The sequence below is a fragment of the Rhinatrema bivittatum genome, chromosome 11 (genome assembly GCF_901001135.1).
Source record: "Rhinatrema bivittatum chromosome 11, aRhiBiv1.1, whole genome shotgun sequence".
NCBI lineage: Eukaryota > Metazoa > Chordata > Amphibia > Gymnophiona > Rhinatrematidae > Rhinatrema > Rhinatrema bivittatum.
The window spans coordinates 23,024,410-23,047,878 of record NC_042625.1 but is presented as its reverse complement, the minus strand read 5'-3'; the positions used below and the strand labels follow the sequence as shown (position 1 = coordinate 23,047,878).

At 43.7% G+C, this 23,469-nt stretch overlaps 2 protein-coding genes across 6 annotated transcripts in view; one reads left to right on the top strand and one right to left on the bottom strand.

Annotated features, from left to right (window-relative positions):
- The window catches only part of VPS29 (VPS29 retromer complex component), a 35,043-nt gene extending 34,388 nt beyond the window's left edge, over positions 1 to 655 (top strand). For all 5 annotated transcript variants that reach the window (XM_029572049.1, XM_029572048.1, XM_029572046.1 and 2 more), the window contains one exon: positions 119 to 655. In XM_029572049.1, the coding sequence (XP_029427909.1) occupies positions 119 to 236 (118 nt within the window). In that variant the 3' untranslated portion in view covers positions 237 to 655. The remainder of the gene's footprint in view (positions 1 to 118) is intronic.
- On the bottom strand, positions 70 to 23,008 carry FAM216A (family with sequence similarity 216 member A). Its single transcript, XM_029572044.1, has 7 exons — positions 22,808 to 23,008; positions 19,754 to 19,794; positions 11,542 to 11,669; positions 10,556 to 10,700; positions 9,300 to 9,486; positions 6,139 to 6,227; positions 70 to 3,988 (listed from the first exon to the last, which is right to left on the bottom strand). Exons 1-7 carry the CDS (start codon positions 22,972 to 22,974, stop codon positions 3,882 to 3,884), a joined length of 864 nt encoding a protein of 287 aa, XP_029427904.1. The 5' UTR covers positions 22,975 to 23,008; the 3' UTR covers positions 70 to 3,881.
- Positions 23,009 to 23,469: the final 461 nt, after the last annotated feature.

Genomic DNA, 23,469 nt, shown 5'->3' with positions numbered 1-23,469 from the left:
TCACTTTCTATGTTTCTATGTCAAGCTATTGATAGAGAGACGGCGGTTGCTATTACTTCTTTATTTCCGTTTAAATATAGTTACAAAACTCAGCTTTTTTTTTTTTTTTTTTTTAAAGCAACATCATCCCTTCCTTTGTACTGATGGACATCCAGGCTGCTACAGTGGTCACATACGTGTATCAACTAATCGGAGATGATGTGAAAGTGGAAAGAATTGAATACAAGAAACCCTAAAGCAAACCCTTCTCTATTCTGATCTTCAGCTTTCGTGCCTCCCTTTTCTTTTTCTTCAGTCAAATCAAGTGTCTAAGCATTTTAGGGTCCATAAAGAATTTATTGTAACAATTCTACTTTCTGATATTTTTCCTTCTGTTTTATTTTGCCCAGCTGTTCTGTTTGATAACATAATACTGCTATACCTCTATTGTAAGCAGCACAGCAGTGTTTTATTGGTTTACAAAATACATTTCTAAGAAAAGGTGTGGCACATAGATCTCTATGTATAAAATACTAGTCTTGTAAATATCATAAATACTAACATTCACAGACATATCAAAATAGGAAGTTGATTTAGAAACACATGGATAGGCTCAGATGCTGTTGTGTTAAATATTAAATCCCACTATACTGTATTAAACTTCTTTTCTCATGCACTTATAGTTGTTAACACTTTCTTTATATAAGCTGCTGTTCTTATGGTGTTCCACTGGAACCCAATCGTTTGTGCTACCCTGATAGCTCACATAATCTGAATTATTTTTCATGCCAGCACTTGGGGCAGTGGTGTAACTTGCTCAAAGCTAATCTGTTTGGAAAAATCTCAGGTGCTTTGAATTCTTTGCAGTAAATGAGAGTAATGTTTGTAATCTTTATACAATGATAGGACTTCTTGTGGCTTGTGATTTAATAGAACTAAAACTTGAAAAATCTGCCTTACAGGCTCCAGAGAGCTAAGAGCTTCTGTTTCAGGACAAAGCAATCCAATCTATCTTTGCAAAATAGTAAGGACCATGATGCAGTATTTGAGGGAATTTTTGTCTATTTCAGAGTCTGTTACCAATATCCACACTGTACAACTTCCTGGTATATTTCTCACTTGTGAATTAAATCGTATCATTTAATTGTGATACAAGACTACAAAAATAAAATTGGGAAGTCCAGCATTATGAAGCATAGACCACCAGAGCTTTAACAGTTGAATAAAATCAAATGGAGTCAATCCACTTTAGTGCATGGTAAGTTGTTTTTGTTTTTTTGTCTTTTGATAGTTTTTATATATGGAAGGGACCAATATTGGTATGGAAGTATGAGGTGTTCTTGTAACAAAAATGTAATTGTGGTCTGGCACAAGATTGATAATGGAATATTAAAATACCTACGTACCTGAATGTAATCCACTTTGCAGTAGCTGACCAGTCCCAAAAGGCAGAATATTAAATTGAAATGTACAAATTCTACTTTCCCTATACGTACCTGGATCAGTCCAGATTGTGGGTTATGCCTCCCTTCCAGCAGATGGAGACAGAGAAAAACTTGAAGGGCACCCTCTCTCTTAACCTGGGATGCCGCCTGCATTCCCTCAGTATTTCTCTGTTGAAATGTACAGACTCTACTTTACCTGTGTGATGCAGCTAATTATTCAAGAATTAAAAGATGGCATTGTAACTGAACAGTAATAGCCTGCAAGACCTGTTAACTACAGGCTTTGTATAAAGAAACACAATTAGGAAATTGTGCCTTTTAACATTTTTGTGCCTGTTCACTGAAAATATCAGTAAATGTATCAGATCAAAAGCACTTACTGGCAAGATTGCACTCTTGACAATTTTTAGGTGGGAAGGGTTAGGGATTTACGGATAAGTAGTGAATAAAGTAACTAATGGAAAAAAGGAAGTAAAATCTCAATTGTCAATATTTTGAGACAGCATGGTATGTAAAAGGAACAATCTTGTGCTATGCTGTATCTTTTTTTGTCATTGCTATAATAGACTTAATAGCACCTATTAATTCACAGGAGCTTACAGCTAAATAATCCTGTTTTGAAGGATTTGAATAAAATAAGCAATGTCTGCCTTTCACAGCAGAAGTGATCTATTGTGTTCAGCACATAGATTTATATATATTTTGTTTGTTTGTTTTTTGCAGTGAAGGAGCTAGTGAAGAGGATTTAGTTTAGCTTATCTCTAGTGTAAAATGAGTATGACCTTGCATGTGGATTTTTTTTTTTTTCCCCAAATAACCGAAGATTGTATTTGCGAATAGGAGGACATCCCTGCTAACTAGCCAACGTGTCGAAAAATAAATATGACAGCAGAAAAAAAGACAGCTGGTCCATCAGTCCAGTTACTCCTGCCTATATTGGTAAGGATATATCCCAGCTGTCAGTCCTAGAGCAAGGCCAGTTGTAGGATATTACACCTGTGCTAGAAAGAGGTAGGGAGGGTAGCATGTGTGTGTCCGGTTGTCCATCTCACCTGCACTTCCTGTATATAGTGCTGTATAATGTATTTTTCAGCTATGGAAGGCATGGTCTCCTAATTTGGAGGAAGTGGACAATGAGACATCCAAGCTATGCTAACAACTGCTGCGTTATGGGGAAGATAATGGTTACCTTTGAGGTGTTGCACTATTAAGGGACTGAGGGCAAGCTAAAGTGTGCAGGGGGGGTGACAGGCATTTTTTTTGTCTGTAACTTCCTTATCAATACACAGTTTGGTTTTTTTTTTAACCAAACAAAGATTTTTTGTTTATTGATTGATCCATTTCCTGCTTTGCTTCTATAGGGTTAGGGCCATGCACATGGTTTTGAGCTTTTTAAACTGAGGCAGTGTAATGACAGATGTGCGTAAGCTTTTTGGGCTTCTTGTTCTTAGTTCGATGTAACTAGAGCGTCCGCCAATAGCTTCCTCTGCCCACTTCCAGATATTGGGAACAGGAGAGTAGCTGCTGTCAGAAAAGGGATAGTGAGGGTTGTGCATGCTGAAAGTAAGCTGATCATGCATTACATAATTTGGAGGGGGTGGGGTTCAATCAAAAACCCCATGTAAAGGGGGCATTTACATTTTTTTTCCAATACATGCAGGACTTCTCAGCTGCTTTTTCTTTTAACATAGGGAGAGAGAGAGAGGGTGTCTATGTTGGGGGGGGGGGGGGGGGGATAGGGCCTAAATTTGGTCAGGTAGTTCCAGTATATTCAGTGATAGACTTAGCCAGGTAAGTCCGCTGAATATCCCAACTCAAGTAAGGCATTGTCCTGCTCTCTGCACCACTCAATATGGACTTCAGAATTTTCATACTGTTTGCTGCAGTCAATAAGGATCTTTTTGCTGGAAAGTTTTTGAAAGTCACAGATTTCAATAAGATGAGCCCATAATGGGATAGTAATGCTCTGATTACATTTGGTTAATAAAAAATTCTCATTTTCTGCAGGAATATTTCAAAGATTACGAAGATCTATTCAAGATCTTCATACACTGCTTTCCTTTTTTTTTTTTCCACTGAGTTTTCCCTAAACTAACTTCTTTCTACCATCTGCAGCGTTGCATTGCTATACAAGGCTTAGTTCTAATGATAACTTTCCACAAGAAACTTGTCTGTCCCAGGTTAGGTAGCAGTACCCTTTCTGGTTTCATTCTAGATCACCATCAGTCCGTCTTTTCCTTGGTTTATCTGGATCTCTTTCCTATAGGTCAGAAAATACCTGTGTATTTCAGTGTCTAAAAAAATCTTTAAGCCAGATGAGGATTTACTCAGAAACGGTTAGTGAGCGCAGGCACTCTAAAAAGACAAATTTTGTTGGCAGACGGGTCAACATTCCCAACTTTGACCGGGCCTGCACGAAAGCTAGAAATTTCTATTCCAGGATTCTTAAAAGTGTCATCAATGCCCTTTTTCAGCTTCAAGTGATATTGAATTCATGGATTCACTCAGAGACTCCTCTTCTGTTTTCTGTTCACTTCCTTTGGATGCTGCCTGGTCAGCAGAACCTGAAAGAAAAGGTAGAATGGTCCAGGCAGATTAGAATCCAAAGTCTTTGAAATGAAAATAAAATCACTTTTCTTACAGCCCTAGATTAAATTAAATGGTGAACAGGCACCATTGCATTCAGATTTTAATATTATTATGTTTTTTGAAGTAATGAGATCACTGTTTTAGGCCACCTGCAGAACGAGAATTAAAAGACAGAAACCAAGGTGCAGCTGATTTTTTTTCTACTGAACTAACCTGATACATTTGTCATTTGCTTTTCAGAGCTATGCTGATACTAACCTGTTGAAGGAAGTTTAACTCTTTGAAAGCTAGTCCCAAATTACAATTGCCAACTGAGTCCAGATTTTCAGTGTGGGCTGGTCCAGTCCTGGCTTTTTACCCCTGTGGCTTACAAGGGGTTGTAGTCTTGCTTTTCTTAAAGAATGTAATAGAGAAATCAGGCAAGTCATTGCATGCAATGGGCAGTAAAATTAGGACTGGATCTGGATCAGCTTGTCCTGAGAAAAATGGATGCAGTTGGCAACTTTAGTTGCACAGGTGGTGAGGTTTTTGTCATTCTCTCATTCAGGTGCCTTACATCAGGCCGGGCTAGCAGTCATGTTGAAGGCCATTAGTCATCTGTTTTCCCAGTTTGAGGTGGAGTAGAAATTGGGACAGGGATCAATAAAGGGCTTGCCAGTAACACGGGCAGGAGGCTCAACGCCTCGATTAAGTTAAATGCATGTACCGCCACAGAAGCATGTGAATAGAAATTTATAAGAAAGCCATTCAACAAGGAAACCAGAAGCGCAGGCACTGTAGTCCTGAAAGCAAAAAAGATCCATCTTGGGCTCGCTGCAGGTTACTTCCCCCCTTTTGCTTTCTGCTAGGGGTAATAGCTGCTGCTCAAAAACTCCCAGCAACACAGAAAGCAGTGCAAAAAGGGGAATCACAGAAAGATGCTTGTCTCACCAGACACCAGCCAGTGTGCAGAGACCACAAGGGGGCTGGAGTGAATACCATAGTCGTAAGTGTGAACTTAGTATGGTTTATAATGGAGTGGGGAACAGTGATGTCAGGCTGGGATACGCCAGTCCACACCCCCGTGTCCTAATCTTGGTGCTTGACTGCCCATCTTATCCAACTAAGCTGCTGGACCCTAAACTTAACAGTGACTGTCCAACTCAAGAAGGAATGGGGTAGTTAATGTAATTGACTTTTCCTTTTGCCTATCTGAAGCAACAATAGCGACAAAAGAAAACTGCTTTGAAAATAGGCAAGCTCATTTATGTAACGGGTCCATGGCAAACTTTGAAAATGAGTCTGAGTGAAAGCTACACCCCCCCCCCCCCCCCCCAAATCAGTGAATAATGGCTGCATGCATGCTTCACATAGGAGCAGTTCCTTCTGCTAGTGGAGTAAGTGCAATGCTGAACCGCCCTAGGACTTGGAAGGTTTTGTACCCAGCCCCCTTTCTTGGGGGGGTAGGCAACCTCTAGTCCACTTGGGGTCTTCAGGAGCTCCTTAATTGAATGTGCATGAGGTAGATCTGCATACAGAGCAATGTGAGTGTGCAGGCTATCTCACATATTCATTAGGAATATCCTGAAAAGCAGAGCAGCTTGGTGTCCATGGGCACTGGAGGCTGCCTACCTCTGCTTTCTTCTTGCAGTTGTTGCAGTGGCATTCATGTCCTGTCTTTGAGGGCTGCAAAAGGGTCAGCCTTTGAAGACTTCCTTAATGCATGTGCATGACATAGATTTGCATGTACCAAATCTCAATTGTATGCAAATCTTTTTTCTGATTTTACATTAATGGTATCCTAAAAACCTGACCCTCTTGTGGTCCTCAAGAACCGGATGTGAATACCACTGAATTATTGTCTACACCTGCTTGTTTTCAGTATGTTGAAAATGTGTTTATGTTGGAGTGACTGCCCTCCTGAGCTAGTTTTAAAGTTGATAAATAAGCAGAATAACAATCGGCAAGAAATGAACCATACAGTGGATTGATATGATACTACCTCTTACACTGTCCCTTTCTGTTGCCTGGATTTTATCATCAGGAATTTCTCCAGCATGTTGCTTTTGTTTTGTTGAGTTTAGGTAGAGAGATTGTAGATATGTTTTCTCCAAAATATCTTTTATTATGCATCCAGGAAACTTACCAGACTGAGTAAGTGGTTCTCTTTTTCTTGGGGGCTGTAGACTTTTCTGTGATTTATTTCTTGTTTTCAGTAAAGCTCCTGACTGCAGTCTACAATTTAAAAAAAAAAATCCATCTGTGGGATTGCTTAGGAGTAATATCAAATTTTTCCCCTTGCGCTTACATTTAAGCTTATTTCCTGTTGAGAGTACGTTCATCCTATATTTTGTCATAACTCTTAATGCATATTTGGAATTTATTTCATAAGCTGAACTGATACTGGGAGAGAGAGGCCTTCATTTATCAACCCCCAGCCTTGTTGCAAGTGAAAGTTGTTTGGTGGCCTATGTTGTACCCATAAGAATTGCCATACTGGGTCAGACCAAAGGTCCACTGTTTCTAACAGTGACCAAGCCAGATCATAAGTACTTGGCAGGATCCCAAAAGGTTGCTGGGTTTCATGCTGCTTATGGCAGGGATAAGCAGTGAATTTCCTCAAGTCCACCTTAATGGCTTATGGATTTTTCCTCCACATCTCAAACAAAAAATCACCACACATGCAGAGACCAATACTTGAGTTGGGGCAGAAAACAAGCACAGTTAAAATATGTTGGTGAGTGTTGGAGGATCTTGTACATCCACTTACCAACCTGAATAAACAGCAGTCTTGTCAATATAACACCTTTTATGAGCACTAACATTCAAGGAACATACTAACCTACCAACAACTGTTAAGTTTTATTTTATTGAAATAATGACCTTGCCCTATGGATAACTTTTCCTATAGTGCATGAATAAACTGTTACATCCTGATAACAACCTTGTTAGTTTTTAGTCATCCTTCTACACAGTATCTGTTCATCTGTCTGTGACGTAGTAACCACATCAACCAGCCATCCTGTGCTGCTTTACTCTCTGTGATATATGCTGTTGGTTTTGGCTAGAGAGACATAACAAGGCTGGGGCTGGGCCTTGGCCTTAATACCCACATCTTTATGCAAAACAGGACCTATGAGAATAAGACAAATGAGGCAGGGAGAGGAAACCAGCTGTGTGACTTGCACAGAAGCATTTGACACCCAGGAAGCGAGATGACGTCTGAAGGTAAAATCACACCCATAGAAGAACACCATTTCCACCTTTGGGATGTGCAGCTTTTATATTTTTGAACCATATGGAGCCAACATCGAACTAGTGAACAAATTGTTCCACCCTGTTTTAAAGGGGATGCAGGTGGATGTGGCCAGACGATCATGTTCATGCCATATGGTCACCGGTGCAGTTCATTAAAGGGGCACTATTAAAGTAGGAACCTGAACTGCTAAATATTTGTGTATAAAAGGGTCTGGAAATAGCTAAACATGGCCAAATTAATTAATTAGTCAACATCCAAGGAGATGCAGACAAATGGCACCGAGCTTGGCCTGCCTCTGTTAGTAAATTCGAAGAAGACTTTATTCATCTTCTTGGTCGTCATTTATTTTCTCATGGTACAGGTACATTGATATTTTTTTTAGTATTGACAGGGACGGACATCCAATTTTTTTGTATTTCTTGATTGGTTAAATAATTGTAGTGAACATCTCCAATTTAATTTTTCTATTAACTCCAAGGTTATTCCTTTTTTGGATGTATCTGTATCTACTGAAAATGGTATTTTTTATGCATCGCTTTTTCGGAAGCAGACTGACCGCAACACCTTATTAAGGTTTGATAGTCACCATCCTACTGCTCTAAGAACGAATATTCCAGCTGGTCAATTACTTAGGCTTCAACGCCTCTGCTCCTTGTGAGCAGACTTTATTAACCAAGATAAGCAGATGGTGTTAAGGTTTAGGGAGAGAGGGTACCCTCCAACGTGTACTTCATAGAGCATTCAAACATGCGCTTTACGTTAAGCGTGAATATATGTTCATTCCACAAATCAGGTCATCCGACTAATGTATAAACTGTATTTTACCTTTTTCAACTCATGTACACATCATTACTTCGATTATTAAATGTTACTGGCCAATATTATCCATTTATAAAATTTTTGATTACCCTCCCCGATTTTCACTTTGCCGGGGATGGAATCTTAGATATTTTGGTTCATTCATATTTAAATGACCAAGGGTTGTCAGATTCTGAAAGCTGTTCAGGTAATTCACCCTATGGGCACTGCTCAGTGTGTCTCCATACTGCACCTTTATTTTTGAATATCCTATTTCCCATATTAAACTTCAGTTAAAGTTTTTGGCCACATGTCAGACCAAAGGAGTTATCTATGTGATTGTATGTCCTTGCTTCAAATTATACGTAGGTAAAACTTCCCACCCCATTCGAACCCGAATTATTGAGCACCGCTCAAATATTAAAAATGGATGGGAAACAGTCCCTTTGGTGCCTCACTGGATTGCATCTGGCCATACTGAATTTGATCTAATGGTACCTCCGCCACCCCGGGGTGGGAATTTCTCAGAGATTCTGACCCACCGGGAACAGAAATGGATCTATAGACTTAACTGCCTGATGCCCCATGGACTTAATAACAAGATTGAATGGCAATTTTTTTTACTATTTTTCCGGTTCCCGACTGTCATTCTAATACTGTATTCTGATTGGCTGATGGTGTGCAGTGCTGTTAATCTCCTATTGGCCGAATTTTGGCGCCTAAATTTTTAGTCCCTTTAAACGCCGGGGTTTGCTTGTACTGTCCGCCCTCCTTGCGATTTGACTGCGTGAATGCACTGAGTTATAAAGGTATGTTTCATGTATTTGAATTATGTGATTCCATCCATTTGTATTGGTCCAGCGTATTATTTTGTTGTAATTTCTTTATTTTGTAGTTTATGAACTCGTATGAAATTACTGTCCCTCCCGACGTAGCCGGGTTTGGCGAAGCACGGGTCCGTGTCGGGGGACCCTCTCTGAGATTTGTGCCGTTTTAAGCAATGGAGGTGCCGCTCTGAAAAATTAAAAATATCTCTTATATGATTAATCTTGAATCTTGGGACTGACTTATTTATCTGCATCTCCTTGGATGTTGTCTATTGAATATTTGGAGTGCAGCTTCCTGCTCTTTTGTTGTGTTTCAAATTAATTAATTGCCATTTGAGTGTGCTTTTTTTTTTAATTGTATTGCTATGCCAAGTCAAGTCTGTGCAACAATCTGTCATTTCATGAAAGAGAAATATAGTAGACCTTTGTTTACTGTCTTCTGTATGTGAAGGAGTTGAGTTTCCATTTCTTGCTATAGGTGACTGCCCAGTGGAACTTGGAGTAAGAGCTGGTTTCACGCCTCTCTGTGGAGTTTTCTTCCTTTTAATCCAGCTGCGTTGCCTTTGGGAAGCCTGAGCTTTGGCTTGATTTTCCTGTGGCACAGTGAGACCTTCAGTATAGACCATAAAACAAATACAGTAGCAGATAAATGATTTGCTGTATTAGGAGGACTGTTATTTCTACAATTAGGTGGTGTAGGGTCGGCAACTCTGGTCCTGGAGTGTGACAAAGAGGTCTTATTTTTAGGAGATCCACAATGACTATGGATGAGATACATTTGCAGGTCCAAAGAAACAAACCGGAAACCGATCCAATATTGCAGTAGCAACCAAGAAAAAAGAACCGGTAAACATCAAGGATTCTTGATTCTTTATTCAGCACTAAGCATCAAAAAAGTGCACTGACCTATCCGCTGTGGCGTTTGTTTCTGTCCTGCATATTTTGGCGTTGTCAGAGCTCATTAAAGGTGCTTTAAGCGACGCACAAACAGTGAAGTCAATCTGCTGGATGCAGGCTACTTTGGCATCTTGTGCTATAGGTGTTTTATTAGACCATGAAGCAGATCAAATGAGCAAAACTCTGCCTGAGTCGGGCTTTTTTGATGCTTAGTGCTGAATAAAGTATCAAGAATCACTGGTGTTTACTGGTTCTTTTTTCTGAGATATATTTGCATACAATAAAATAGTGTATGCAGATATACCTCATACATATTCAGTGTGGATATCCTGAAAACCTGACTGCTAGATATGTCCCAAGTACTAGGCTGAAAATATGATGTGGGGGTTCTCAAGCCTGTCCTGGTGGACTCCCAGCCAATTGGGTTTTCAAGCTATTCACAATGAATATGTATGAAATACATTTGCATGCATTGCCTCTACAGCAGGCAAATCTTATCTGATGCCTATTCATTGTGGGTATCTCAGAAACCTGACTGGCTGGGGTCCCCCAGCACAGCTTTGGGAACCTCTGCATTAGGCAATTGTGATGCTTGAAGGCCACAAATAGACCTGTTTTAGGATCTCCAGAATGGATATGCAGGAGGTACATTTGCATACAATAGAGGCAGTGCCTACAAATATACCTCTTACATATTCAGTGTGGATATTTTGAAAATCAGACTGGTTTCTGGCACACCAGGACCAGCATTGCCTACCCCGCAGTAGTGAATTCTTCCGTACCAGTACACTTCAGAAGTCCAAGCTGTTTATAGTGATGAGATAAATTTGTGTACTGCCTTTTCATCAATGTTCGCATCCAGTTTGTGCTGTAGATTTTGGCAATGCTCCAGAGATATCGCTTCTGTCCTGGGGTAAGATCTGGATGCTGCAATATAAAATGAAGCTATAAAAAAAACTTTACGCGAGCAAGGACGTTTTTCTATTTCAGAGGCTCAATATTAAAAAAAAAAAAAAAAAATTCAAGAGCTCCTTCCAGAATAGGCATGAATGCCTATTAGTACTTTATTATAAAACATGTTCGAAGATCCTGATTTAGGGATAAAGGCCACTGTGTAGGATGCCTGATTTTGAAGGGTCCAAGTACCTCGGCCAAAGAGGAGCCTGGTCCTGGTTGCTTTAGGGGCTGCGTACTAGCACCTTTTGAAAGGGATACCACTGAGGCATCCGCCCCACCCATCCAGTCCTACCTGAGGGCACCAAAATCTTAAATCTGGCCCTGCATTTATGAACATTGCATCACTACTATGTAATGTGAAATCCATGAGCTTAGAATTTAGCATGCACTTTAAATAATCCTGATATCCTACAAGCAGGAAGGTAGGGAAGAGATGCAAGTTTAGTATTGTATTGGCCTTGTGTTTAGTACATTAGACATTGGCACAGTCATCCTTAGGAGTATACCCTATGTTGTTAAGGTAATGAGTTATGCTCAGTGCAATCGCCAGTTCCTCGGGAAAATAGATCTCCTTATATAGCCACAATAAAGATAAGTGTTCCATCAGGGAAGTATTAGGATGGAATCATCACTTCGGATTTTTTTTTTTTCCAGAAAACCTTGGTGTAGCCATCTAAACCTGGTTCTAGAGAACAGCCAAATATCTCCTGAGCATTGTAAGCCAGAGAGAGAATGACAATGCAAAATGCCATTACAGCGTGTCTTATAAACAAAGCTTCTCCTCTAGAAAGACCTAACAGGAGCATTCTACCTTTAGAAATGATGCTGTCATCATGGACTTAGGAATGTGAATCGTTTTGACTTGCGCCACAGGTGCTGACATTGTTCTGTTCTTTCCCACATTTTTGTCCTCTGATTTACCAGATGCACTGTCAGGGGCTGAAAAAAGCAAACCAAGACACCCCTGAAATCAATAACTTTAGGTGCATACGGTAGCAGATTAAAGTGTGATAAATACACCAATCCAAATGCCAGATCAAATGTAAACTGGCACTGATATATATTCAGATAGGCTGCTAATGCTGAAAGCAGGATTGAGGAAGTTTATTGTGCCAGTTAATCCAGTTCCTAAAAAAATGGGTCAAAGGAAAATTTGTTCTTACCTGCTAATTTTTGTTCCTGTAGTTGACAGACTCCTGGGTTTTGCCTCCCCTCCAGCAGATGGAGAGAGAGAAGTTTGAACGGACCCTGCCCTATACCCTGAGATGCCACCTAGAGTCTGTCAGTATTACGCTGTACCCAACCATAAAATTTAAACCATAACTTTCATTATAATACAACTTCCCCCCCCCCCCCCAAAGAGCAGAAGGAATGTAAACCTGTAACGGAACAAACGAGGCATGCCCTTACTCACACCCTGTAAGGGGAACATATAGCATAAGAAGAACATCTGATTTTGCTCGAATCAACCAGTCGTCCAGATAAGGATGCACCAGAGTACCCTCTCTCCGGAGTGCCGCTGCTACGACCACCATTATCTTGGTGAATACCATGGGCTCCGTTGCGAGACTGGGAGGGGCACAAAATTGGAAGTGACGTCCAAGAACTGAGAACCGTAGATAACCATCCACCCCAACCATCAAAAGTATGTGCAGATATGCTTCCGTGAGGTCTAGGGACGCCAAGAATTCTCCCCTGTGAATGGACGCTATCACAGAACGAAGAGTTTCCATACGAAATTGAGGCACCCTTAGAGCCCGATTGACTCTCTTTAGGTCGAGGATGGGCTGGAATGTGCCTTCCTTTTTGGGTACCATGAAGTAAATGGAGTAGCGTCCCCACCTGAGCTCTCCTGTGGGTACTGGAACAATGGCTCCCAAGTCCTGAAGACGTCTTAGGGTGTCGTGCACCGCCAGGCGTTTTTGCTCGTAGGAGCATGGGGAAATCAGAAATCGCTCCCGGCGCGGCTGAACAAAATCTAAAGCGTAGCCGTGTTCTATTATATTTAGGACCCACTGGTCTGAGGTTAAGGTGGCCACTCCTCCAAGAAAAGGGATACCCTGCCCCCTATCTTCGGTACAGAGGAGTGAATGGCATCGCTTCATTGTGTAGACTTGAGACCTCCATGTGCCTGTGGGGCTCCGTCCCTACCAGGTCGTCGGCCACGAAAGGACTGATTCCAGGAATGTTGGCGGGGAGGACCCTGTCGAGATGATGACCCGGAGGATCGGGAAGAGCAAAAATGTTGATGCCCACGAAACCCTGACTGCTGGGAAAAGGATCCCTTCGCCTTGGACTTATCCTCCGGTAACTTATGGACTTTGTTCTCTCCCAGAGACTTAATCATGTCCTCCAATTTTTGGCTGAAGAGCAGCTTCCCCTTAAAAGGCAAGGATCCCAGTTGGGTCTTTGAAGAGACGTCCGCAGACCAGTTTCTGAGCCAGAGGAGTCTACGGGCCGAGACAGCCGAAACCATAGTCCTGCCTGAAGTACGAAGGAGATCAGAAAGCGCATCGGCGCAGTAAGCGACCACAGCCTCCAGTAGACCAGCCTGAATAGCTTCTGCATCTGACAAGGATACAACCGATTGCAAGTGCTGTACCCAGCGGAGGCTGGCCCTTAGTACAAAACTGCTGCACATAGCGGCACATACCCCGAGAGCCGAAACTTCAAAAATCTTTTTAAGCTGCAACTCCAATTTGCAATCCTGTAAGTCTTTTAAGAGCTGTGGGTCCTGTAACAGGGATAGTGGTCTTTTTCATCACTGCGGAGACTGCCGCATCCACCATAGGCACTTTGAGGAGGTCCAGGGCATCTTCCGGTGGTGGGTACATTTTATCCATAGCCTGGCTCACCTTCAAACCTAAGTCTGGAGTGTCCCACTCCCGAAACAATAGGTCAGTCACTGACATGAAATGGAAAGGAGCAAGCCGGGCCCCTAAGACTGACCATCACCTGATCCATGGCACCCATGCGTGAATCCTCCTGAGGACCCTCTATCCCCAATTCTTCCAGAATAGCGGAAATAAGCGGACCCAACTCATCTTTTTGGAACAAACGCACCACTTTGGGGTCATCACCTTCGACCATCTGTGAGCCTGAGTGCTTGGTAGGCGGAGGCTGGCTGTCTGGATCTGCGTCCGAACCTTGAGGATCCCGCGGGTGGGATCCATCTACATCCGAAGCCTCCGAAGATGAAGTGTCTGTAGGGCAGGATATAGATCTGAGTGGTCGCTTAGGTTTTGATGAAGCCACACCCCCCCCCCCCCCCCCCCCCCGAGGGCTTGGGCCGCTTGTGGGTCAAAGTATCCTCTTTGCCCCCTCCCGAAGGCACCGGGGCTGAAAGAGGAGCCTTGCCACCTTCCTTCTTGGCTGCCTTCCAAGCCTTAAAGGCTTTGTGAGGAGCAGGACAAATTCTTCGGAGAATGATGAAAAAGAGTCTGAGGTCTCCCTGCACGTCCCAGGACATGGTGATAACAGTGATGGGGAATTCCCTACCCCCAAAGCTGCCCGCTCCTGCACTCTAAACACCTCCAAGATGGCTTCCGTTCCCGCACTCAGCAGGAACGGGTCGGGAGGTGGATGGTGCCGAACAAGGCTCCCAGCCTCCGCGGGGATCACCACTGCGGGAAACTGACATCTGAGGCATCTCCGAAGTGCTCTCCCCCCGGGGAGGCAGTCGGAGCAGATGCCGGCTCTGGAGAGCCATGCATGTGCCTTCCCACAGGCGCTGTAGGCTGCACCACGCAGCATGAGGAGCACCAAAAATAGAAAAAAAGAGCCCGGCAGGAGGTACAACCGTGGGAAGCCGGCAGGCAGAGATCGCCGGGGGGCGGGGAGGGACCAGAGAGGCCCAGAAAGGTAGTCAGAGGTAAAAGGAAATCCTTTTTTTTTTTTTTTTTTTTAACTTACAGCTTCTTCCACAGTTCGGCTGTGGGTTGTTTTTTTTTAATAACACTGGACCTGTTCCCCTCAGAGGGTGAGTGAACTGGGCTCCCCAGTATCACCCTCAAAGAATGCAAAGGAGTGCCGGTTACAGGGTTTTCAACCCTCTGCTCCTCAGCCTCAAATACCAGGGGGGATGGTCCCTTCAGGACCTGCCAACCCCCAGAGAGGCTTACAGTACCTCAATCCTCTTGTTGATCCTGAAGGTTAGTCCTTTTTTTTTTTTTTTTTTTAAACTAGTTTCTAGCTAATCCAGACTGAAGGGATTTGCACGATAGCTGTGTCGAACAGAGCACTGAGGAATAGCAAGTGCTGGGAGGGAGTCAGCTGGCTCTTGGAGAAGTTGATGACCCAACCTAGCGAGTGCAGACGCTCCAAGACCGAATGCACCGCCTTTCGGCAAAGATCTTCTGTCTTCACTTGGTTGAGCTAGTCGTCCAAATATGGGCGAACCAATATCCCTTGTCTCCTGAGAGCTGCCGCTTCTACCACCATGACCTTGGTGAAGACGCGGGGGGGCTGTCACCAACCCGAACGGTAGCACACAGAACTGGAAATGTTCACCCAGAATCATGAACCGCAGGAACTTCTGATGATCTTCCTGGATACCTATGTGAAGGTAAACCACCTTCAGGTCCAACGAGGCTAAAAATTCTCCTTTGTGGATGGGCTGCAATGACTGATCTCAATGTTTTCATCAGTAATGCTTTGTTCACAGTCTTGAGGTCCAAGATAGGACGGTACGAACCCTCCTTTGTGGGAACCACGAAATAGATGGAATTACCTGCCCTTGCGGTGCTTGGTCGGCAGAACTGGGACTATGGCTCCCAGAGCTTTCAAGTGTTCCAGGGTTTGACTCACCACCGACCATTTCGCTTGGGGGCCGCAAGGAGAGACCAGAAAAAACTCCCTTAGCAGCCGAGCAAAATCCAAAGCGTAACCGTGTTCAACAATGCTTAGGACCCACTGATCTGAAGTAATTTTGACCCATTCCTCGAAAAACTGAGAGAGCCGCCCGCCAATCTCCGGCACGGAGGAGTGGGTCAGCGCACCTTCATTGGGAAGACTTGACGCCGGAGGCTCCTTGGGCGATTCCATCTCTAGTCGGCCTACGACCACGAAAGGAGTGAGCCCATGACTGGGATCTTGTCGACTGCTGTCGGGGGGGGGGGCAGAGGCCTGAGTCCTGCCCGGAAATGGCACTGTCCCCGGAAATGACCCCGAGAGTTACTGAAGGGCCAAGAAGAGCGGGGCTTACCTTCCGGAAGCTTGTACCCCTTATTGTCTCCTAACGCCTTAACAAGCTGTTCAAGCTCTTCTCCAAATAAGAGCTTGCCCTTAAAAGGGGCAGGAACCCAACCGTGACTTGGAGGAAGCATTCGCAGACCAGTAACGGAGCCATAGTAGTCGTTTGGCCAACACTGCCGAAGACATGGTGCGGGATGAAGTCCAAAGGAGATCATACAGAGCGTCCGTGGTATAAGCTACCACCGCCTCCATGCGGTTTGCCTGCTCAGCCGCCCCCGGGGGCAAAGCCTGAACTGTGAGCCGTTGCTGAACCCATCTGAGGGTGGCCCACTGCATAAGACTACTGCAGACCGCTGCCCTGACCCCCAGCGCAGAAACCTCGAAAATTCTCTTGAGGAGAACCTCCAGCTTCCTATCCTGGAGATCCTTAAGCGCAGTCCCGCCGGTGACCGGGATAGTAATGTGTGTGGTGATAGCTGTGACCGCCGAATCCACTTTGGGGATCTTCAGAAGCTCCAGAGACTCCTCAGGCAACGGGTACAGCTTCTCCATAGCCCTGGTGACTCGAAGACTAGCCTCCTGTGTGTCCCACTCCTGGGTCATAAGCTGGAAAAGACTCGGGTGAAAGGGAAAAGCCGTGGGCAGAAGTCAAAGTCCCGAGAGAACCGGGTCCCCCGAAACAGGAGCAGCCACAGCCTACAGCGCCTGAATATCCAGTTCCTCTAACACGTGAGGAATTAAGGGTTCCAACTCCTCCTTGACAAACAGCCTGAGGACATGCGCGTCATCTCCATCCACTGGAGCAACCGTATCCCCATCCCCGAGCGAATCCGGGTCCTGGGGCGGAAGAGCAAGCGGGTCAGGGCAAGGAGGGGCTGCCATATCCAGAAGGGTGCCCCCCTACTCAGACCCTGGGTACATCTGGGCCTGCATCAGGTCTCAGAATCTTCGCAGGTGGCGAACCTTGTTCCTCCAAATCTGATTCTGCCTCCATATATGCTTTGTGCAAAAGCAGCACAAACTGTGAGGAAAAAGGATGCTTTCGCTTTAAGGAAACCCCCCGCCCGGGGAGGGTTTGGAGGAGGAGGAGGATCAAGCCCTGCCTTCTGTGGCCTTACAGGGCTCAAATCGGGTGGTGACAACGGTGGAGGAAAATCCCCTCCCCCCGAGCTGGGCTCGGGCAGCTTGTCGGAGGGAGACAAAATGGATGCCGTTCCCGCGCTGGCCGGGAACGGGACAAGCCGAAGTCTAACAGCTAGCAGAGGCCTCTCTGCAACCCGCGATCACGAGGCACCTGCTCCCCTGCCTGTAATTAGCTGATCCGACAGCCCTTCTCCCCTGGGAAGGCATCGGGAGCAGAGGCCGTCACGGGAGAGCTGGACCACCGCCTCTCCACAGGCAGAACACCGCGAGCCACATGGCATATAAGTGGGGAGTCCCAGCGCAGTAAGTACTTGCAAATAGCAGCGAACCCCTCCGGAGCCCCGGGAGAGCAGTGAAACAGCTAAAGCTGGATTTTTTTTTTGGGTAACTATGTCTCTCCAATCAAGGGAAGGAAAACACGCGGTCCTGGGTCCGAGAGAAAACTTCACAGGCTGCTCCTTCTAGAGGGATGTCGCATCTAAGGGTATATAGGGGGGAGGGACCAGCCCACCGGTAAATCCTTGCTGTCACTGGGCTCCGGGCAAACTTATTTACTGAACAAACAAAACTTCCTAACTTACCTGCCACCAAGGGGAACCGGATGTCCACCTTTCGGAGGTACTAGGTAAAACTTCTCACCAAATTTACTGTATATTGTACTAGCCAAAGGTAATGAGGGGCCCAACAACCCCACACTTTTCAATCAGCAATCAACAATTTAGTAAGTACAGGATCAGAACCACAGATTATGCTTCTTCCATCTGCTGGAGTCAGAGAAATACTGAAGGATCACAGGGGGCACACCAGTATATGAGGAGTGCTTTTCAGTTTATTTCTCTGACTCCATCTGCTGGAAGAAAGGCATAATCTCAGTGGTCTGGAATGATCCTGGTACGTCAGGGAATTAGTTTTTTTTTTTTTGTTTTTTTTTTAACTAGTTTCTAGCTAATCCAGACTGAAGGAATTTGCACCTCCACCATCTGCTGCACATAGAGAAATACTGACAGACTCTAGGTGGCACCTCAGGGTATAGAGCAGGGTCCGTTCAAACTTCTCTGTCTCCATCTGCTGGAGGGAAGGCAAAAGCCAGGAGTCTGGACTGATCCTGGTACGTACAGGGAACAAGTGATTTTGTTGATCTTTAATGCATTATGACCCAGTGTCCTGTTTAGAGGGCAACCTCCTAAAAAAAGGTTGGGACATAATGTGTTAAGTTCCTGTTCTTAAGATTCAGCACCCATTAGAGCCTTAATTTCTCTCTCCCCATAATCCCTTTGAAGCTGGTTCTAGGCACGCTGTACCCCACTTCAGACAGCTTTAGCAGGGGAGGTGGCTTAGAAATATTATAAATACATAGTACTGTGTTCCAGGAGGACCGAAGGCAGCATATACAACTGCTATGAAAATGGAAGGCCTGAGGTGGTTCCTTTGCAGCCTCTTGGCTGAGATTGAGAACTCGAGTACTGGATCTTAAGGCCCTGCCACAGTGGGAACATGAAACTGGGCTCTCACCAATCCAGGAAGATGAAAGCTCCAGCTATAACAAAATAATGATAAAACATAACTGTCGCATCACTTCTCAAATGTAAGGTCGGTGCATTGAGCCGAGTAGGGTCACATCTTGGCCTTTGGACTGAGGCTGGAAACTGACAGGATATTGACAGTGAATACCCTGCTACTTGGTACCAATGGGGACAAGAAACTGTTTGGAACTTGACCAAACCATAAGGATTAAACCTCCTAACAAAAAGAAAAAAAAAACCCTGTATGCATGGAAAAATAAGTACCTTGGAGCACATTTCAAACTAATTTGAAAGGAATAGTGCAAAACGTAAAACAAATGTAGGGAATAATTTTCAAACTATCTGCATTGGGACAAATCCCACTGCTGCTCCTTGTGACCTGGGGCAAGTCACTTCATCCAACCGTAGCCCCTCATTTACTAAACATTTTTCCCATAGACACAAAATGGGAGGAAAGCCTTAATAAATCAGACCCTTAGATTGTGAGCCTTCTGAGCACAGAGCAATAACCTACAGAACCTGAATGTAATCTGCTTTGCAGTGTAATGAAAGGCAGAATATAAATAAATTACTACATTTCTGTGAGTACTTTCTACCTGTGGGCTTTGCACCAATTTACTAAGAAAATATATGTGCGCGCTTTCCCATTGAAACGGGTACTATATATCCGATTAAATTCTCACCTGCTTTTCGTACCATAGTGTGCATGTTTTCGGGAAAAATAATGCATGTAGAGCTATCTACCTGTGTCATTTTGCAACCCCGCCCAAAATACTGCCCCAGGAACACCTCCTGCACATATGACAAAAGGTGTGCACAGCAGGTGCTTATAGCTCATCAAGGGAGGGCAATATTCAGGCAGGCAGTTTATGCCTGTGGATCACTGTTTATCCACAAGAATGGCTTCAGGAACTGCTCCTTACAACAGTTCATTTGTGAAATGCATTTCACGGGCTACCGGTTCCTCAGTAAACTTGTGAAACAATCATTTTATGCTTTTACAGATGCAAACATCATCATCAGAAAAATCTCTTAAGGCAGGAACATGCATCTTGGAAAACTAGGCTAAGCTCTATTAAAAGAAAACATTTTTTTCTTCAAATTATCTCCTTGAATTCTGTGTTAATTACACTTATTATCAGTGTCATGAAGGGTAATACTTACTAGTATATTTTTGGTTCTGGTAATAACGATTCCCAGCTGATCTGTGAAAAGAAGCAAGCAGTATGAGTAGCAGCATAGAATTAGGGCTGACTATTCAGGAGATATAAAGAAAAGGGCATTTCACTGGCCTAGTTCCATGTCCCTATCAATGCTCCCCACCTCAGTAACTCCTATTTTCTGGGAGAAAACCTCCTCTGTTTTGTCACACTGAACAGGCCCAACCCACTGCTGCTCCACAGCTTCCTGATATTTTTAACACAGGAAAGAAAAGAGGCTCTGGGCACTGAGATCAAAATGTGCCTGCAGTTTCACAGCTTGCCCCCGTTCTTGGAAATGATTTCTGTTTGCTCGGTGGTGCTGCATGGAGTGTCGTCTCTCCTCCTGCTTGTCCAGTGATGCCACCCCCAAAGAAGACCTCTTCCTTTGCATTAGCTGGCTGTTAATGAAAGACTTTTGCAGTTAAGTCCTTACACATAATAAAACCAGGTGTTGGGTTCACCTCCCAGTAGCAGTATTATCTAGATTGCTCAAAATATTCTATTGGAGTGGTGCTGTTTCCTTTTTTAATTTTATTCTTAGGTATCCTTTCTTCTTATCCATGCGAAATGAAGATAACTGTGCACGCTACTCCAGAATGCCACAAAAATGGCCACTGGTACACCTGGTCAGAAATTCACCAAGGCTCTTGTGAAGGGTGCAGGAAGTATGAAAGAGAGGGAAGAAAAGGGTGATGGTCTGTCCATGGATAGAAACTTTCCAGTCTCCACCCACCATTACTCATAAAAAGATGACCACTCGCACAAGAGTGCAACATATCACTAATGCCCATCTCCTAGCAGAGGAAATAATTTCAGATCTGCAAAAATGTGAATAAGGAGAATATCAAGGATAAACAACATAATGTCCTCCAGGTTCATTTTGAACTGAAGCCTCAGTAATTAGGGTCACTAAGAGGTGGCCAGCATAGGCATCTGCTGTAGATATATGACTGCGGGAAAGAAAGTCCACCATCCCAGACATGGCAAGGACTATGCCATTATAAAACGAATCATTTGGGAACTTGACTACCTGAAGGATAATGATAAGTAACAACAGATTACAAGTATCTTAAGACAACTTTTGTGAAAATTGTTGAAATAGATCCTCAGAACTTCTAGTCAAATGCCCTAGGTCTTAGCCAATATGTCCCAGAACATCAATGTAGATTTAGATATATACCTATGGTGTTGAACTATAGTATGAATGCAACTTTTGTAAACTGTTGTGATCTTCATTTGGAACAAAAGTATATAAAATGTCTAAATAAATAAATAAATAAATAGCCCAATAGCTTCAGTCATAAGTTTGACCATGGAGGTTTTCTAAAACGTTAATCTTTTCTTCGCTCCTTCTTTTCCTCTGGTGTTAAGGAGGATGTGTCTCCTGACCTTGCTGGATCCCTAAAGATTTTGTTTGTTTGTTTTCAACTAGGAACTGATATTTAAAAAAGACTGATGCTTTAGGTGAATGATAACATACCATGATCCAAGGCATGGTGATGCCATAAGAATGGTGTGTGGGCCAGTCTAGAGTCGCAATAGCATTAGTCCATGCTGTCAGGTTGGAGGCCTGTTATCTAAGTTCAGTTGCAGAAAGGGAACATCTATTTTTTTTTTTTTTTGGTACAGAGAGCTAATGTGCCTGTTTCGAGAAGATTTCAATATTGTTAGGCAGTCACTAAATTTATAAATCACAGCTGCAGTCTGATTGGCCTGTAGCAGTGATGAGCTGGAGAGGTGCCTGGAGACCTCAGGATCCCTTTCTTAAATTCATTCATGATAAGAAAGTGTGTCTCACTAAAGGGACAACAGCTGATCAGAACCTCTAGGGATAAACCTGGTAGCATATAACTCTTCTACATACTGTAGTATTTGAAAGCATGCATAATCAAACTGGTTGTTTTAAGCAAGAAAAACTATTTGTAAAAAAGAAACGTTTCAGTATCCACATTTGCAATATTACAAGAATAATGCCAAAACAGGCAAAATAATTCTTTGTAAGATTTGTCTCTCAGAAAACCTAGGGAAACATTATTATAGAGCTCTTATGCTTTTGTGTTTGGTTGTGTATCCCTATGTTTACAGGCATCTATCTGATGTGCAATGCTCTTAACATCTGTTTCCCTGACCTTATTTCAAGAGCAACTGTTGATTATCTTGAACAATGGATAAAATGAATATAAAATAAGTGTTATGCATTTTTATCTCCTTCCTGAAACTGGAGAATATGATCATGCTAATATTCCCTGCTACAAAAAATAAGGGGGTTCTGGTTGAAGTTTATAGGCAGCTCTACATCTTCTGTCGCAGTTAGGATACTCGGAACCCTTGATCTGGACTTCTAATGAGCAATATCCATAGGAAGTGAGAGGCTAAAGCACTACAGGCATCAATGTCAAAGGCAGTGACAGATTAAAGGGGGATGGTGCGCTGGCCAGAGTCCCAAGCCTAGACGAGGGCCCATAGATGCACAAATGAAGTATAACAGTAGGGGATAGCCCATTTGGGATACCAGCTAGGGCCCAAAGCACCCTTAATTCAGCCCTGGTCAAAATATATAATCCCTGAAGCTCCACCTGCAAACGAAGATTAGTTTTGACTTTCCAGCTCCCTGTTGCCAGCCTGAGCCTCGCAGTCCTAAAGGAGTTACATCATCAGCCGAGGTTAAGCTGTGACAGGATTGCTGATGTCTGTGTTGAGCACGTAAAGAAATAAGGCTGGAAATAAAACTGCAATGCAGACGTTAGTGGATACGACCAAAACAAAACATTAACCTCCAGCTATTCGGGTATCTCACAAGGAATATACTCATCAAACATGATAAAAATTGTCATTTATTTTGAAATCGTGCTTTGCTCATGTTATGCTGATCGTGGTTTAAGTTTGCAAAATGTCAATGTAAATCCAGAAAAAAAACCCCCTCTTATATTTCAAACCATCCTTAAAAGTAGCCTTTCAATGTAGGGACTTAGTGAAGATGGCTGGAGCTAGATGGTGGCATGTTCCCCTCACCTACCTCGACACTAAACGCTTTTCAGCTGGGCACTGCCAAGTCTGCCCTTTGCAGATCTGCAGCCTCCTTTCATCCCGTGCAATGAAAGTAACTTGCTTGTTCATGACCTTATTGTACGATCTCCAAAAAACAACAGTTAGCGGTTTCTCTGGTATCTGTAGCAATGGCATCAGCAGAGCTGCGCCCAACAGCAGCAGAGCCCGTGCCAGTGTCCTCCCCGCCCTCCGCCCACCCCAGTGCGCCTGCAGAGGGCGCCCTGCAGTTCAGCGCTCAAAGCGCATGCGCAGCCAAGGTTCGTGGCCAGAGGCGATAAGTAAAATGACAGGGGGGGGGGGGCGGAACGTCGAATCTTGTTTTATGTGCGTTTTGCTCTGAAAAGGCGACAGGTAACAGCCCAGTCTTTTCTGTGGGTTTCTAAAATGAAATATGGAGCAGGAGGATAATAGGTGAACACATTTTAAAGTTGCCTGTTTATTTTTAAAGCAAGTGCTGTGTAATACATCATAGGTTTTGCAGAGATGTAACTACCTATAGAATAATTATTTGTCATAAACTGTACCTTTAACTACTTTGAAATGTAAAGATGCGAGATTTTCTATGATCACATTTGAAGGCAGATTTTTGTTGTTGAATAGTCACTCAACAGAATGTGCTTGTGCTGACGA